At 37.9% G+C, this 13,720-nt stretch overlaps 1 protein-coding gene across 21 annotated transcripts in view; it reads right to left on the bottom strand.

The window, feature by feature from the left end:
* Positions 1–13,720, bottom strand: part of CASK (calcium/calmodulin dependent serine protein kinase) — a 128,347-nt gene that overhangs the window by 31,635 nt on the left and 82,992 nt on the right. For all 21 annotated transcript variants that reach the window (XM_083612513.1, XM_083612520.1, XM_083612524.1 and 18 more), the window contains 7 exons: positions 11,193–11,314; positions 9,406–9,483; positions 7,955–8,035; positions 6,371–6,559; positions 4,286–4,364; positions 3,282–3,367; positions 1,534–1,602 (listed from right to left, as the gene is read on the bottom strand). In XM_083612513.1, coding sequence (XP_083468639.1) covers positions 1,534–1,602; positions 3,282–3,367; positions 4,286–4,364; positions 6,371–6,559; positions 7,955–8,035; positions 9,406–9,483; positions 11,193–11,314 — 704 coding nt within the window. The remainder of the gene's footprint in view (positions 1–1,533; positions 1,603–3,281; positions 3,368–4,285; positions 4,365–6,370; positions 6,560–7,954; positions 8,036–9,405; positions 9,484–11,192; positions 11,315–13,720) is intronic.

Raw genomic sequence — 13,720 nt, forward strand, 5'->3', positions numbered from 1 at the left:
TCCGTAACCTGGAAGAGTTACCTTGAGTTGAGAACTTTGCCCCAGGATGAGAACGGAAATTGTGTGCCGGCGGCACAGCGGCAGCAAGAGGCCCCATTAGTGAAAGCATGCCTCTAGTTAAGAACAGTTTCAGGTTAAGAATGGACCTCTGGAACAAATTTAATTCGTAACTAGAGGTACCACTGTATTAAAAGCATGAAATAATTATCTGTGATTTTGAAAAGGGCTGGCTTTTCTCATAACTGCAATTCTCATAACTGCAATCTTCTCTTTTTTTCTCTTTCTTCTTCTCTCTCTTACAAGGCATTTGATCTGCCATACTACTGCCAGGTAGATAACTCTACCCCCCCCAAAAAAAATCAGCATTTTCAACAGGAACAGACTTTGTAAATCTACCCTAAGTATGTTAGAACATTTACTTGTCTCATGAAATAAGTTATCCCATGAAATAAAATTGGTATAGCGTTGCTTACTCCTGACAAAGCCAAACATCTACTTAATTTCTATCATAAGTGAGAAGTTTCATGACTGTACTTCTCACTAGGTACTAGAGACAGAAATTTGTCCTAATGTATTAAATAAAAATAATTATTTCCCCATTTTTTCTGATACCAGTGATTCTTCAGCCATTTGGTGCTTTTGCTTTCCTCTGGCTAAATTGGTAGATTAAATGGATATCATAAATGAAATATATCATACATCCCAATGACAAATTCATTTTCAACATTCTTTTCCTGTTTATCTGTATAACTTTTACCTCTTTATTGAGTATCTTGCCCTTTGGTTACATGATTATCCTTTTTATAATAAAAAAATTATTATAAAATTTTCCCCCATTAATTGATAATCATAATCCTGCTAAGCACTTACAATTTACTTATCTTTTTGCTAATTTATTTATCCTCTGTGATGTTTAATATTTTCACTAGATGCAATATATTGGGCTGTTGGCTTGATCGGTTTGTTTCTACTGGAACATCTACATACGAAATGTTTCCCTTTTTCTATTTAAAAGCTTGTCTTTAATTCTCACATTTTAAAAAACCCTGCTGCTACAGTGTGTGTTTCCTTTTAGTATCATCCTTCTGTCTCTGACAGTGATTTGCTATAGTAGTTTAAACATTTTAACTCCTTGAGAAACAACAGACCATGCATTCTGAATTTATTTTGCCGTTACAGTCCTCCTGAACATACCATCTTATTCACTGCACTAAAAAACTTACTTAAGCCTGCTTTTTACCACCCAACGTCCCAATTATGCCTAAAATAAAGCAGGAAATAGTACAAGTCCTTTTTCATATTATAGGCTGTTAGGGAGCAATTAATGAGCTGATGTAATGAATATGAGAGAAGGACGACACAGTAGGTAGGTAGCGCTACTCCTCTGTTCCGTTATCTTTGTTGTAAAATTGGTGTGCGTGATCTAACAGCACAGGCAGAAACAATTTCCCAGAAAGCAGTAACATTCAGCCATCAGCAGGCAGTTAGGTTATAGGATTGAGAAGAAAGAGAGTAACTCGTTAAATTCATTACCTCACATGAAGAAGACTGGGTGCGATAACTTGGCACAATCTTGAAGGTGATACTACCTCGCATTTCCCTCTGGAGAAAGTGAAATACATTTTTTAAAAAACAAAAAACACAACAGAACACTCAAAACCATCTAATATTTCAAGAAAATAAAACACCTTAGGGCTTCAGAAGTTCTTTCAGAAATTCATGTTCAGAAATAAAATAGAAAATATGGCAATCATGTGGCTGTATTTCAAACCAGATGCACCTGTACTGTTCACTAGTACTCATTAGAGGTCTTCAGAAATCAGCAAGAAATCACAAACATTTTGAACCTGCAAGCTGCTTCTCTCTTGGTGATTTCAACCTTTTCTCCTTGTCATTTCCAGGCTTACTTTAGCAACAAAGACATGCGACTATTTTTCAATTCACACGTTAAATTCAAAGAAAATAATTTTGATATAGCATAAAATTTGTTATACTGAAGATGGAAAAATAGAGAGTGGCACTGAATACTGAAACACTAACATTAAAAACTCTAACCTAAATTGACCATTATTATAAGGTGAAACCTGCAGCTTGCTGCAGATTTTATAATTATTATTTATTTACATAGCACGCAAAGGCTTGTCATAATCCATTATTTCTTTAAAAACAACTATGAGGCTAAATTCAAAGAATGGGATTATTTTATGAACAACAAATGCAGGCATACAAGCAGAAGATAACAACAAGGATAATCAAATCTTACAGATGAAAGCTGCTTAATAGAATGCTTTGAAAATAACTTCCTTCCTGTGCTTAGTACTACTATTTAGATTGAGTTAAGTATTTTATATAAAAATGCATCTCCAGCCCTGAATAGAATGTGTAGATTAAACTTACACAACAAAAGACTGAACAACTTCTACAACAGCAATCACTGAAGACACAATATTTTTCATTACTGTTTTCATGAAAGAAAGATCAGTGTCACTGAACATTTTCAACTTCTGTTCCTTACCCTAACACACACACAAGTTATTTGTACAAACCTAAAAGGACAGGATCAGAATGGTCAGTCTAATTGTTGGGAGCATTACTTTTCAATGGAAGAGAAAAAGAAAATTTTTTTTAAAGACAAATGTTCTAATTTTCCCATGATGAGTATCCCTAAATCATGCTGTGTTTGTGTGTGTGTAGTACAAGTCATCCTAACTGAAACACTTAGTTAGGGTTTATTCATGCTTACCTTTCCTCTGCTATTTCAAGGCACAGCCGCGATTAAAAGCTCTGTGTCTGAGCCCCACCACCTCTTTTTGCTTTGAAGCTTTCCCCGTGAAAATCCATTCTTTAAAGCTCAACTGGAGCAAACAGCAATCCGTGGAAAACCTCAACTGATGTTTGCTTCAATTCAGCTTTAAAGAACAGTTTTTTGTGCGGGAGGCTTGGGGCACACACACCCTCCCATGTTCGGACACGGAGCATTAAAATGTGGACCAGCGTCTGGAAAGGGCAGGGCAAAAGGAAACTGTGGATAAGCCCTCAGGGACAGTAAATATCTCGTCCCACTTTAGTTGGTAAGAAAATCAGAAGAAGCAAGGGGAAAGGACAACAAATGCTTTGAGGCCTGAGGTTAAGCTTGCAAAGAATTATCTCTTGAAAAAACAGTGATAGGTGATGGGGAAGCAAAGCTCACAGCACTGGACTCCATTAGTTTAAGAAGCAAATTTGAGTTTTTATTCCTCCATTGAAGTTAGATAAATCAGATGCATAATTTGAATACTTACAAGCATTTTTTGCAGCTGTTCCACTGTTTGATTTGCTACACTGATTCCATTTATTTCCCGAATTTCATCACCCACATGAAGCGTACCTATAGAAGCAGGAAAGCAATATGGCATTGTGTAACAGAAGCATCAAATCCCAAAGAAAAAAGGATTGGCAGTAAAAGGAGTCATACCCGAAATATTATTAAACTACATCAACATACTAAATATTAACATCAAAAATACTCTACTTTCATTTCTCTTATTCAACACACACTATATATATCAGTGGGTTTTCATACTCTCATGTTTTTAATGCACATCTTTTTCTTTATTAAATGTACAGATTGCTTTTTGCTCCAAGACCTTAAAGTGGTTTCTAACAATCATAAAATGATACGATCATTAAAACTTAATACAATTTAAAATCAGATCCATACTAAGCAGTAAATGCAAGGATGGCAGAAGAGAGAGAACATAACACACAGCAGAAACAAAATAAAATGCTGTAGGAAGCCCACCATGCACAAGCCACTGGAGATGGGCCCTTGGCTGCAGTCCAGTTAGCTCATGTCTTAATGAGGCCTTACTCATGACTCTGGTTCACAAAATATAGTATGAAATCAACCTTTGCATTATATGTCGTTTCTTGAAGCATTTCTATGCTTCAGGTATAGCAGGCACATCCAACAGGTAGATCATGATCTACCGGTACATCACTGGATGTCTGTGGTAGATTAGTAGCTCCCCTCAAAAAAGCTCAGCAGCTTTGACCTGAACCCCCCAAAAGGGGGTAGATCACTGCCAGACTTTAACTCCGTGAGTCAATCGTAGTACCTTGGGAGTTGGCCACCCCGGGGTATAGCAACAGGACTTGCTGAAGCAGAGAGGTATGGGATCATAGCCACTGAACAATTCCTAGCACCAGGTACTCTTGCGTCACTTGGACTCAATGCCTCTAAGCTCTGCATGTTTGCAGGGTACCACATGAAAGTTGTGCTAATTTGCTCTTGTGCCAACATTACCTTGTCTGTGAATCATTCCTCCATGCATAATTCTCGCTACAATGCAGTGGTTCAGTTCATTCATTTTTAAAGTGATTCCCTAGTAAAAAGAAACAATCAATTCAGAAAATAGGGAACAAGTATCTTCAGAAACTAAATTTGTTCATATGAGTATTCTTCACAGATGTGTAGTAGAAATAATGTCTGACCCAGCATGTTTGAAATTGCAGAGTCTGTTTATGGCAACCCTTAGATCACTGGATAAAATTCTGTTTTTAATTATAATTGTTTTTAGAATATTTTTAACTGAAATTGTATTTAGAAGGTTTTTTTTTTAACTGTAACTGTTTTTGTTTTAGAATGCTTAAAAACAAGACATAACGAAAGTTTGGATGTGTTTGCAGCCCTGGGCTGCTTCAAGAGGACGGGGAGAATGAATGAATGAATGAATGAATGAATGGGGTCACTGAAATGATTTTATTGAAATGTACTGTTTTTGGTTTTATGTTATACCTTCTTTGCTCTGAACCTTTTACAACTTACTTAGTGACTTTTTATAGTAAGCAACTAATACAGAATATAATAATAAACCTACCACTTTCTACTTTGTTTGTGCAAATTGCATAAACATTGTAGTATTTTCCTTTCAGATACTGCACTCACAGAAATTACCAGGAAGTCACAGATCGGATGTGCTGGGAAACCAGGGATATGCCAGCTCAAACATTATTTCCTGTATGCAGGCAGAATCCTCTGGGTCACTTGGGCTGTTAGGTGATAGTTTTTAAATATCTGAACCAGCTGAAAAAATGGCCAATTCTATGAACGGATTCGTGGAAGCTAAAGGCTTCCATCTACAATATTAGCAAATAGTTGTTCTTTAGAAGGTCTATCATGCAAACTCTCCAAGAAAATATTCTGTTATATCTGTTTATGTCAGCTAACATTCTAAATCAAGGCTTATCACAGGAAAACTCTACTGCAGGTACACCAAGAAAGGTCGTAATTCTTCTCTTGAGAGAATATCCTCTATCAGATATTTGAAGTTCACTTGGAGGATACTTTTGTAAGCTAGAAATCAGATATATAAACAGGTAACCTTTCTGAGAGTATCTATGACTTTATTCTTCTGCAAAATCCCAAGTTGTTGTTGGAATAGCCATTATCATTTTTTTCATTGCAATTTAAGGATTTTACTTTCTTTTCAGCATAACAATGTTGCTTAGGTTGCCAGCAATTCAGTTCTATTTCCCCTCGCCTATATTAGCCAGAATTCTATGACAGATGAGCATGCTCAGTGTTCATCGGTTCCTTCTGCAGTTATTCCTGCCCACATGGGCTTCCCTGCCTAGTTTTGCTTTTTTTGTATTTCTGCAGAAGTTCTTAAGAGTTCTACCAACTTGGATTCTTCCTCTTGTGTGTAGATATTGTTTCAGTGATACATGGACTGGTGCTCAGCCATCTGTGTTAGCTATTAGGATGCGCAGGTGGGTCCTCACAACAGAATGGTGTGTGTCTGTTTCGAGGGGAACCTTCAAAATTTTCCCTTTTTAGGCAGAACAAGCAGGCTTCAGCTAGCAAGAGCGTGAATGGTCAAGTACTTTTATATCTATGTGTTTCTGCCTTATTTTCCAGCCATTTCATTCGATCCCCATTCCTATCCAGTTTTCAGTCCTGTCCCCCACAAAGAGCTAGCATTCCATGGGCACTGAGTCCTCACTGGTCTACTTTTGGGGATTCTTCCCATGAAACTCCTTTGTATGGCTGTTGCTTTTTTGGCTACATAAGCAACAACACTTGGAAAACTGAATTGGAATGAGAACAGTATGATATAGTTGGGCTAAGCAGCTGCAGCAGCAACACAGTTAACTACAAATTGAAGTCTGTTTCTAAAGTTAGGAAAATGCAATATGTAATGCTACAACTTGTTAAGAATCCCCAATAAAACATTTTTAATGATTAGCTATCAAATGCCATTCTAAAGATAGAAATTAAAAATGGTTTATAACTAAGTTTTATATGATCCAGTCATTAGTCACAATTTACCATCTGGTAATGAATGGATGCATATCAGATATCTTTATATGGGAGCAGCTGTCTATTTACCATTGGTTCATCTGTGTTTTTCTGGAACTGAACCAATCGCACTCTTGTTACATTCTCCATGTCCATGTCTCCATTGGCGCTCTCTGGAGAATCTCCATTTAAATATGGAGAGGTGGGAGGTGGTGTAACTCGCAATGCTTCATCACTGTAAACTTCATGTGCCACAACGTCATGAGTTTGAAGCAAGGCCTGTAAGAAAATAACAGTTAGGTTGTTCCACAATTTCTTGTGTTTACTCTACATGTATGAGGATTGAACATATTCTACATACATAATGAGAGTGTCTCAGAATCATACTATACCTTTTGTGTCAGATTTCAAAACCCAAGCCACAGTGGTACCTTGGTTTACGTTCTTAAACCAAAGCATTCTTAAACCAAGGCGTGCTTTCCCATAGCAGCGGGGGACTCAATTTACATGCAACAGGAAGCGGAACATGTCCTGCTTCCAAGGCAAAGTTCACAAACCAAAACACCTACTTCTGGGTTTGCAGCATTCTTAATCCAAGTTGTTCATAAACTAAGCTGTTCTTAAACCAAGGTACCACTGTATTTACATTATTGTGTGATGTGTGCGTACTTCACTGACACACATGCACACCTCTTAACTTTCCTTTAAAAAAATATATTGTGGTTTATTGAAAACAAGAGTATTGTACACTACGGAAATGGTGAGATAATGTTTGCTCCTAATAGCACCCTTAATTCAGTGAAAACAAAAACTAAAGAGTGGGTAGATTGATTGATTGATTGATGTTTTTGAGGGAACTGCAATTACTTTAATTAAAAGAGGAGTTCCAAGCGACAGCAGCAATACTCATCCACGTGCAGAGAAAGTATGGCTGATGGCCTCCTTTCCCAGGTCCTTTTTTGGGGGGGGAGGGAAGTGGGTAGATTTTGTCACATTCCCTACTGCAGACCTAGCTAGCTTATTCCAGAACATAATAAATTAGCTCCACATTTCCTGTCTTGATTTGGCCATGCCACAGTCCAGCTATGGCTGATCACAGTGTCAAGGCTTTGAGTTACAGGGTTCCTCTTAGCCTATAGATGGCTAAGGTATCAGACAGGCAGGACAGAAATAAGTTAAATAAATACATTTAAATAATAATATATTGCTGATTAGTTATCACAAATTTTATACTATGATAGTTGATTCATCTCAACAGATTTGCTTTTAAAATTATTTTACCTTAGTTAACTAACATCTCAATCCTATACATGTTTCTGCTCATAAGGAACACTGAATTCAGTGGTATTCCCAATGCAGAATTTCAGCCTTAGATAAAATAATTGTTTCTGGACTTTTCTGTTGTCACTATGACTAGAAGATGACAAACGCCATAGGCAAGCATGATCACTGTCAACTAAAATGTTAGGAGAGTTAATCCAAATCGTTGATTAAGCATACTTCTGTGCGCTTAGCTAGATTTTTGTTTTAATGCTCACAGGCTTCAGATGGAATTCCGCCCCCCAATGCAGAGGTTTCAACAACAAATGTTAAGAATGGCCACTGCAACATTTTACTGTTATAAAACAATATAAAATTGTTTTACATTTTTAAAACAAACAAACATTTGCTTACCATGAAATGAGGTTGTGTTAAAATACGTTTCAGTTCTTTTGCATCACTGTTTTCAGGGTAACATGAAATTTCTTCCAATACCTGGGAACCAAATCAGCAGACATGCTAATTAAATGAATTGAACTTTTAAACAAATTAATTTCTGTCCCCCGATCAGCCATAACCCCATCATATGAATGTTAACTCTATAGAAGGTCTAAAAGAAGTGAATTACTTAATTAAAATATCTTACTTTTCTTTTGACAGTTGAAATAATGAGTGTTAAATGAAACCTTTCAATTAAAATTAAACAAATTTAAATTATTTAATTCCAAAGCAAAGTGCTAATTATCAATAGCATTGTATTTATTTGTTACATTTATCTCCCACTCATTCCCTCCAAGGAACCTTGATGAGTCTACAAGAGATTCATAAATAGTCTCAGATCTGCATAACTTACTAGCCATGTGTACCCCACACTTTAGCAGAAAAAGCTCCTTAAAAAGGCCCACAGTGTCCTGGGACAGATGCTAATATGCCAGTGTCAGGACACACAGATTTGTGCAGTAGTGGTAGGAAGAGCAACGTGTTTGCTTTACCCATGAAGGGACTTTCCTAATTGGGAGAGGGCTTCACTCTGTAAGTGGATTTTGATGATTGTTGGGTGTGGATGTATCACTCAGTATGTTGTATCCATCATCGGTGTGTGTGTGTAAGAGAGAGAGGAGAGAGAGAGAGAGAGAGAGAGAGAGAGAGAGAGAGAGAACAATAGAAAAGTGGGAGCAGGTGTGTGAGAGAGACAGAAAAGGGGAGTAGGTAGATAGGTTGGTGGAAGAGGTGGGGGTGTGAGAAAGAAAGAAAGAAAGAAAGAAAGAAAGAAAGAAGAGGGAAAGTATTTAGATAGTTGTGCATTGTGTTTGTAAGAGTGAGAGAAAATGGGGTCAGGTAGATCAGTGCAGTCTAGGCATATGAGTGAAAAAGGGGAGAGCTAGATAGATTGGTGTGCATGTGTGAGAAAGAGGAAAAATCGGAGTAGGTAGATCTGTGTGGTCTATGTCTTTATGAGAGTAAAAGAAAGAGGGAGAGGTATGTTGGTTGGTTGGTTAGTTTGTGTGGGGAGTGTGAATGTGTATGTGTGAGAGAAGAGAAAATAAAGGAAGAGGAGGAGAGGTACACAGGTATGTGCTCCTTGTTGTTACTAGATAGCAACATCATTCTGTAGGGGGGAAACCAATTGTGTTATTGCCACAGTTGGGATCAGCAGGATATCACTGACTTCTTCAAGTTCCATTAGGATAATCATATTATGTATCTTTGAAGACTCTTAACACCACTGTAGTTACTCAGGCAAGCTGAACATTGTGCACGGAGCATGCCACAGCACCATGGGTAACATTTTGACAGTTATTTCATTTGTATTTAGGACATAGAAGTCTGTATTCAACCAGTTCAAACATGTTTAAAATGCTTACCTCTTTGGCTCTCTGTACAGCATCACTTGGCGGATTCCTGATTTGCGGTGAAGATTTTGTGTTAATTTTGTCATAAAGCTAAAAGGAAAAACACAAACATCATAACTACATAGTCTACCTTTTGCTAAAACATCTCAAAAAATTCTTTCCAAAACAAACATAACCACACAACACACAAAAATGGTTATATCTTATGGCTATGCTAAAGAATAGGAATGGCCCCAAACCTTTTTTGATGGCCAACATTCCCCAACACTATTTACTGGACACAGTAGTGCTGCATAAAGTGCCTTTCCTCTGCTGGCTGCCACTGAGAGCAGATATGAATGGCCTGAAACAGTAAGTAGTGCTCTGATCTGCTATGAAGTTTCCCAAGTGCTGGGGACAACCCAACATGCAGAAAACACAGGTTCACACCTCCCTGTTTCCAGAGTGCTCTGACCTGCTCTCAATGGTAGTGGCTAGAGCTGTCTCCCATCACTCCTGACCACTGGTCCTGCTAGCTAGACTGCAAGCCAACATACACTTATGAAACAGTTAAGTTGCACTGAACTCTGTGAGATTTGTTTCCAAATAAATATTAAAACTCAAGATTTATTTTTTGCAAGCACAGAAACCATTGTACAAATATCCCTTACCTTAAAAACCGTGTATGAAATAAACTTCATAAGTTGATTATTCATATATTTCCAACTATAGCTATAGAGCTGAGGACAGACAAAGGGGGCAGCACAAACTAGCCTTGGATATACAAAAACCTATACTGTTCTATCACTAAGCAGAAATTTAACTTGTAAATCGAATGTCATCTCTATTCAGAATCACCCATGTAAGTTGTCCCCGGTAGATGACTAAACTGCTTGATTCCATAAGATAAATTTAATTTGTGCCCACCAAAGTAGGCAGCAGTGAACTATTAGTGAATTGAGGATTTTTTTGCTGTCATCCCCGCCCCCCAGCAGCAGTTGTGTTGTGGGAAATTGGGCAGAATATCATTTTCATAAGAAAAGTAAAATGGAAATTCCTTATGTGGGGGTTACAAGTTTCATGAATCAAAACTAATCAATTTGTGCTATATTTTCATGACCACCTGTAAGGTACGTATATAAATTAAGAAGACAAAAGCACTGGTGCTCCACAGAGTACTTGCATGAAAGTCCTACTGAAGGCAATGCAATTTTCACAGTTTGCTTTTCAGAAGGAACAGTGTTGTACAGATTTACATGGTAGTAATTCTAAAACAGGAACCATAATTGTGATTCATCATTTGACCACTTCCAGACTAGATTATTGTTACAGACATTTTATGGAGTTTTCTATGAAATGTGTTTGAAAACTATAACTGATCATGAATCCAGTGGCCATGTTTTTAGCTGCATTCAGTGACAGGTGCCACTGAGCCCAATTCCTGGTAAAGCCTTTCTCTCTGGAAGAGCCTACTTCCTAGACAGAGAAGGGAATCCTCAGTGTCTGAGACACTGGATGGTAGCAAGTAGGGAAGAACACCAGCTTTCAAGGAGTGATAATGGCTTCCAATTAAGGTGTATGCACAATTCAAAGTGCTGGCTGTTATGACTATTTATAGAACCAGCTAAAATATACCAGGCACTGATCACGATTTTGACATGAAATGTTTTAAGGCAATTTGAGGCTAGGGTACCTTAGGCACTTCCTCCTCCAAGCTGTTTCAAGATCTATAGCAATTTTAATATTCTCCACAACCAAGAAACATTGATTTGCTCAAAATATTTCAATAACCAAATATGTCTGCCTAGGAAAATACTTACATCTAGTAACGTATGAAGATGCTGATCCTGGAAAACACTATGTAGAAAATCTAAATCTTTTTCACTGCAATCTGTAAGCGCATGGATTTCCTCAAGGCTGTCCAGCACTTGTGAGACTGCTCCTATAGCCAAGGACACAGAGAAGAAACTACTTAGAGAAAAGACTGAGGGCTCAAGTGGAACAAGAATATTTCACTATGAATGAAACAAGACAGGAAGCTGTAACTTTTGCTGAGGAACTGTTATTTGAACATAATGAACATATTTTCCATGTATTTATAGTCTATAAATTAAAAGTACATTAACACAAAACAATTTTCATATAGCATATAAAAATGGCTTCCCCAATCCAACCATGAGTTTGTCAGCACAAAGCATCTAAAGTTGGTTCCACCTCAATCCAATTATGCTTAAGTCTGTAACATGATCTGACAAGAGTGTATTGGTTTTAAATCAGAAATGCAAGAGCAGCCAACATTTTTCACTGGTTGAGTTCATACATCATGTGTAATCCACGGTGTAGCATGGTATGTCTGAGTTGGAAGGCATCCAAGCTCCCCTCCCCTCTTCCCTTGAGGCCAGAAGGACGACTTGGGCAGTGTTGTGTTTCGGTTTCCCCTAATCTCATCTTGCCATTGTCTGTGACTGTGGTTTGTAACAGTCTATGGGCAGTTTAACAATCAGCTTCAGAAAGCACAGTTTGAAATTGGCTTGTTCTGAAACTGAACAGAATTTGTTATAGATTATGAACTTTGGTTAAGATGCAAAGATAAGTGCAGTGCTAGCTGGGCTGATGCTAGCTGTAGCCCCACATGTCTGGAATGTACTAACTAGGTGAGCAAAGGCAAAAATTAAAGTAATCATTGGCCCTTCTTGAGCAGCGACCCACCCCCATCCCCAAATCTAAAATGTTAAATCCCACCATCACCAAATGGTTTGTGAAAAGCAGTTTGTGAAACGAATGGTGGACAAGCACACAAGAGGAAAAAGGTCAATTTTGCAGAGCAGAAACTGAGGTATAGTGCTCAAGACCTAAAGCAGGTCTTTAAATCCTAGCTACTACCTTTTGCTGACTGAAGCTGTCTTGTTTCCACATTACATGAAATACTGTGTTTATCAAACACCATTTCATTCAAAAGTATCATACCATAAGTACTCCAACATGCTACAATGATTTGTCTTTAGTAAATATTTGATGTGGGTGGGAAAGTCAATGTATTTCCATATGCATAAACATGGAAATATATACACCTCATATCCCTAGCTTACTGATTTTGTGCAATCTTTAATAATGGTAAGGAAATGCCACTTCTTAAAAATGAACAAAATTTAAAGGAAACTGATATACATTTTATAGTTAATTACCCCTTTTTAATACCTGACCTACTTTTTTTAGTCAGATACTAGACCACAGTTGTCAGTGCCATATACTTGAACAGTGAAATGCATACGTGTGTTCATATTAGAGCAACCAAAGAGAACTTTCCAGAAAAGTAGCAATTTTAATTCTGACATCCCATTCTAGGACCCTGAGTTAGAAACTGTGATACCCAGGATACCAAATTCTGCAGCAGATATCAGATTCCATTGTTGCATGGCAAACCTGCAGACGTGCGGAATGCATACAGCTGGTGACAAAAAAAAAAAAAAAAAGCCCATTGTGGTAATCGTATTGCCTATACAGATCTGACTCTTCAGGGCACTTCACTTAGAGGAGATCCTGAGATTTAGAACAGGATATTATCTTCTCAAGTGTCGTGAAACTTGTACTAATATTTAAAATAAAGAGGATTCTACACAGAAAGGAAAGGCATGTTCATTCACAAGTCAATCAAAAGCAAGTGAGGGGAAACCTGTCCATCTCTAGCTGCTGCCGGTCTGAACAGACAATATACAGAGTTATAGTCTGACTCACCATAAGGCAGCTTCAATATGTTTACCTATTCTAACCACAGTTTGAAGATCAGGCTGTGTGGTGGGTTCATGTTCTCCCAACTCCAGCTTTACATGCAGCTTCTCCATTCTGCTCCATGGGCTGTGATAACCAGCAATTGGTGAGGCATCTGAATCACGCAAAACTATGGTTAGCACTAACCAGGAACTGTCTCCAAACTATGATTTGAGGCCATAATTTGGAAGCAACACTAGTTGATGCTACACATAGTTTGCGCACTTTTGGAAAACTACAATTATTGCAAAAAATGAAAAAAAGGGGGGGTTGAATGCGAGAGTGGAGAAGAGAGAACACGTGTATTATAAATTACTCAATATGTTGATATTCAGTAACTTAAAATTACAGGAAGAGAGAGGGTGGGGCACACAGACCTCCCATTTCCCTTAAGGCAGGCACAGGCAAATTTGGCCCTCCAGATGTTTTGGAACTACAACTCCCATCATCCTTAGCTAACAGGACCAGTGGTTAGGGATGGTGGGAGTTGTAGTCTCAAAACATCTGGAGGACTGAGTTTGCCTATGCCTACCTTAAGGCCTTCGTGTGCTTCTTTGTGCTTTGAACTGAGGAAGAGAAA

The sequence above is a fragment of the Podarcis filfolensis genome (genome assembly GCF_964270895.1).
Source record: "Podarcis filfolensis genome assembly, chromosome: 4".
Taxonomy (NCBI): Eukaryota; Metazoa; Chordata; class Lepidosauria; order Squamata; family Lacertidae; genus Podarcis; species Podarcis filfolensis.